The sequence below is a fragment of the Amaranthus tricolor genome, chromosome 15 (assembly GCF_026212465.1).
Source record: "Amaranthus tricolor cultivar Red isolate AtriRed21 chromosome 15, ASM2621246v1, whole genome shotgun sequence".
NCBI classification, from domain to species: domain Eukaryota; kingdom Viridiplantae; phylum Streptophyta; class Magnoliopsida; order Caryophyllales; family Amaranthaceae; genus Amaranthus; species Amaranthus tricolor.
The window spans coordinates 6,879,120-6,883,720 of NC_080061.1; the positions used below are offsets into that span (position 1 = coordinate 6,879,120).

At 35.0% G+C, this 4,601-nt stretch overlaps 1 protein-coding gene across 1 annotated transcript; it reads right to left on the minus strand.

Moving 5' to 3' along the window:
* Positions 1 to 349: 349 nt before the first annotated feature.
* Positions 350 to 4,119, minus strand: LOC130801616 (mitochondrial import inner membrane translocase subunit TIM14-1-like). The gene is made up of 3 exons (XM_057665493.1): positions 3,925 to 4,119; positions 1,381 to 1,553; positions 350 to 781 (listed from the first exon to the last, which is right to left on the minus strand). Exons 1-3 carry the CDS (start codon positions 3,925 to 3,927, stop codon positions 625 to 627), a joined length of 333 nt encoding a protein of 110 aa, XP_057521476.1. The 5' UTR covers positions 3,928 to 4,119; the 3' UTR covers positions 350 to 624.
* Positions 4,120 to 4,601: the final 482 nt, after the last annotated feature.

Sequence of the window (4,601 nt, forward strand, 5' to 3'; positions counted from 1 at the left end):
GATTGATTGAAAAGTTTTGGATCAATAAGAATTGGAATTCAAATTTAACACCAATTAAATAACTTGGATACAATAACTTGGATTTAGGGCAACTCATTGACAATCTAGGGAGATGTTGATATAAGTCATAACATGCTTGTTTTTGTCTTTTTGCACTATGTGCGAGTACTTTCTTTCTAGAAGTAGAAGCTTATTGATTCATTAGCATGTTTAATAGGCGATTAGTGTTGTTCAAGTATGAATTAGAGATTAATGGTCCATGGATTAACTATCCCTAGAGGAAATCAAAGGAATTTGAAGGAGTGAACGAGTGTACGATTCAATAAAGATAGGCGAACGATTACCCGCATTTACGAAGAATCATAGTACGTAGAATTAAAGATACAAAGCTAATGAAAGAGTACAATGTTTGCATGTAATAAATTCGTTCTATAAAAATTTATGCTAAACTAAATAATAATTGCTATCACTACAACAAATACAAAACCCCATTCGTTGGACAGTAAACAATCCCATTTCCAAGCTCGTAAGCTAAAATCACCTAGACAGCCCTCAACTTTTGCAGCTCGTATGCTGGCGCAACTAAGCTTTGTTGGAAACTTCTGAATCGATATTTTGATGACATTAGAAGGCGGAGCCGGTGTCTTCGGGCTTTCCAAGCATTATATCCTTGGCTTCATTGATTTTAGAGGCAAGGTAATGACTGCCACCGGCATCAGGGTGATTTGCAATCATAACCTTTCTATGAGCTTCCTTTACCTTCTCTACGGCTGCACTCTCCCTGCCATGGCAAAGTCCAGAAGTTACTGAGATTACAAAAAAAAGTCTTGTTTTTAAGAAACTAAAACAAATACTACGATCATATAAATTCAAGGCTAGAAGTTAGTGAGAGGGAACTTTGAAACTTTAAGTAACTTTAGTTTTCAGGACAGGAAAGGACATGAGCAAATATTAGAAGGGGAAAGTGGCAAATCAAAAACTATTAGACTTCATGATTTCAATGAGGATTCAAAATATAAAAATAACAAAGAACGACATGTTCAGATTAAAGAAAAGATTTTCGAATTAAGTTCCATTTGATGTCCTTGACAACTTTTTTTCACCATCGCTTTTATACAAATACTTGGTTACCACTAGTTTGTTAAAAATTTTCCAATAACTACACATTACTGCTGCAGAACAAAATTTTATAATGACCTAAAATCATGTAAGGAAAATTTGTAAAAAACTGATGGGGCCTGTCACCTGTGCTACCCAAGCACCTATTCTGCGTCCGGAGTACTGAACATAGCACAACAATAAATTGGTGATGGAAACCCACTCCTTGCTTTATAAAGCAAGCTAATAAATTCATAAGAATAAACAAGTTGTCAAAACTACCTTACGCCAAGAATAAGAGCTGCTTCCCTCCTGGTCATCTTAGGTTGAAAACCGCCTTCATAAAATCTTCGGGGCTTGGGTGGACGAGATTTGAATGATTGCCAAGCTTGTAAACCATACCTACCAGCAAGAGCAGCAGTCGCAACAGCAAGCCCAGCGAAAAAAGGTGTTGCCTGATGACATCTAGCAACGCTTTCAATTCAAAACTCTAATGTTCACAATAAGAGTTTTTCACAATATGGTAAATTTCAAAACTCAAACAATCATGAAGGTTCACATTAAAAAGCAAGTATTAAGTGAACACAAGTCCCAATACTTCCAGACTCACAAATAGGTCCTGAATTAATCCACATCAAACACAATTGCCTATATGCTGTTAAAAACATTATGAGTATAACAAGTTTTGGTGTGTGTGTGTTTATCTTCTAGCATGAGAACAAATATTTAAAATAAGTTGCTCAGAAGTATCACAAAGAAAAGCAGTCCTCACAAAATCACGAATCATAAAAAAGAAAATTATGGTCGATTTTAGGTTATTTTTGGGTCATTTTAAAGGAATTGCAAATCAAAAAGCTAATTGCTGGGTGAAGAAAAGAGAAAGAAACATTACACGTAAAACCTGTGTGTAGGTTATTTAAAAAAAAACACACAATAATCCATATAATTCCTAAGAGAACAAAGTGCCTTTTGAAGCATCATTAAAACACCAAATTCGGAATGAAATACAAGGTTTACATATTGGCTGAGATTACTAACAGCAAGTAACGGATGTCTAAACATGTGCCAACAATGTGCGGTTCTATTATAAGCCTGTAATACAAGATATACCTCTATATGACAATTCACAGTTACCTTACTAAAAAGTGATTCCCCCAAAACCACTCGCCTAATCAAGAAGACAAGTATATAGTCTGCACTCACATCCGAAAAATTGATTCAGAAGGATTATAGCTCTAAACAACTCATCTGGTAACCAATAAGAATTAGTGGCAAACTGGCAATGGACTGAATTCATATGTATTTTTCTATAAAAATCCAATGTCTACATCCATGGATACTTATCGACCTTGGAGTAACACCCATTATCACTCGAAGGATGCAATAAATTTTTTAAAAGTAAAACACTTTCTTGGAGATGGAGTTTGGTACCAAAGACATATGGATGGGACTTTAGTTCTTGAATAGTGAAATTACATACTGCTTCAAGCCTTCAACCAGTCACCATCAAATATTATACACTACCAAGTTTTGTATAAATCATTGCATAAGTGAACTACCTCCCGTGCTGTCACAATACTGGTCCCTACCCCATCGCTCACAATCTTTAACAAGCACCTTGCTCAATATGACCTGAGTGAAATGATGCCATAATGCCATCTCGAAAAACCAGGATGTGCCTAAAAGATAAAACTAGGGCTGTTCCACACTCCTCATTACATTATAGAGCGAGGCTATTAGGAAAGTCGTGGTGCCAAGGTCTCCTGTTTAGCATTGTGCTTGCTATTGGAGCAGGAACTCACTTTATCAAACGGAAACTCTATGGTATAAAGCTTCTAACATCTAAAACATTGAGATAAGTGGCATATACATAATTTCCCTATGTTTGAAGTGTTGAAAGAGAGTGCACTTTATTAAAAAGAACCTCTATGGTTCAAAGTTTCAAATATCTATAACATCGAGATAAACTGACATACATAATTCCTTATGTTTGAAAGCAAGGATTAGGAGCTCAACTTTATCTCAAATTTGAATCAACTAAACAAACACTCTATGTTATAAAGCTTCCAATAGAACACTAGTATAAAGGCCAAATATGAATCAGGGTTAGAGGAATATTAAACAATAATTTAAGGGCCTTGTTAATTTTACATTTTTTTCGCAATTTTAAGGCAAAGAGACAAATACCTAAGCATCAAAAGCAATGTAAACAATTCAAATTACTATCTAAGGTCCCTTAATTTAAGGATCATGTGCGACTAACACCTTGCACATGCCCAAAACCACCCCACATATGAAAATAAATAATTTCCTTATGCTTGATATGTTGCAGCAGTAGTTAGCTTTTCAAATCACATTAAATAAGTCAAACTCCAAGGTTAAAGGTACAAAAGAGAAACAAAACATTTACATAATTTCCTTATGGAAAACCAGGCTACAAAACTCATAAATGTCAATTCAACACAAGACGAGTAAGAAATACTCGAACTATTACAAAGCAGATCATGTTAGAATCAACCAAATCCTAGCCAATATGTTCACAAAAACCCTAAGAACAATAAGCTCCAATACATTTAGATTATAAGTTTGAGTTGCATTGTTTTTACAGAAACCAAAGAGCTAACCCTATCTTGCTAAGAAAATCGAATGTATCTACTAAAAAATCACACAAAACGATGCAAAAAAAGGTTGAAAATTTGAAATGTTCAGAATAAAATAAATTCATCAAGCTAACACACACTTGCAAAATAATCAATGATTTTCGATTGATCTAACAATCAAAATAGTCGAAAATAACAAAAATGGTACAAGAAAAATAGTACAAACCATTATTATGCGGAATCTATGATGGAGAAACGAGGATTTGAATTTTCATTCGAAGTTTTGTGAAGTTTTGGGTGTCAGCTAGAAGCCTTAAATTAGGCGTACACAAAATGAAACTCCTTTAACTAGACCGGGTCACGATGAACCCAACTGAAGCCCAGCAATCGGAACCCGAAAGACTCAAATTGTGTTTATTTAAGTGACTGGGTTACCATGCATTATAACATTCGTCTTATATATAGGTTAAATAATATATCTAATAGAAATTATTAGCATATGAGTTTTTTACTTTGAAATTATTTTACTGAGAGATAGAGCTGTTCAAAACAAACTCGACCCGAAAATCCGACCCGAAAAATGGAAGTTTTTAGGTTTACCGAACCGCAATTACCCGAACTGATACTTCACTCGAACCGTTTGATAACCGAAAAGGGCAAAATCGAACTCGAACTGCAACCGAATTTTATAACCGACATATAAACCTTAACCGATGTTACCCGAACTGAACAATGATCGACCCGAGTCAAATCCGACACGAATTATGCACGTAACCGAATGTAACCTAACTAAAACCGATTAAGATCGAACTGTTTTTAACCCGAACTGATACGAACCCGATCGATTATTAACCGAACTGTTTTTAACCCAAACTGATACAAACCCGAACCGATTGTAAATCG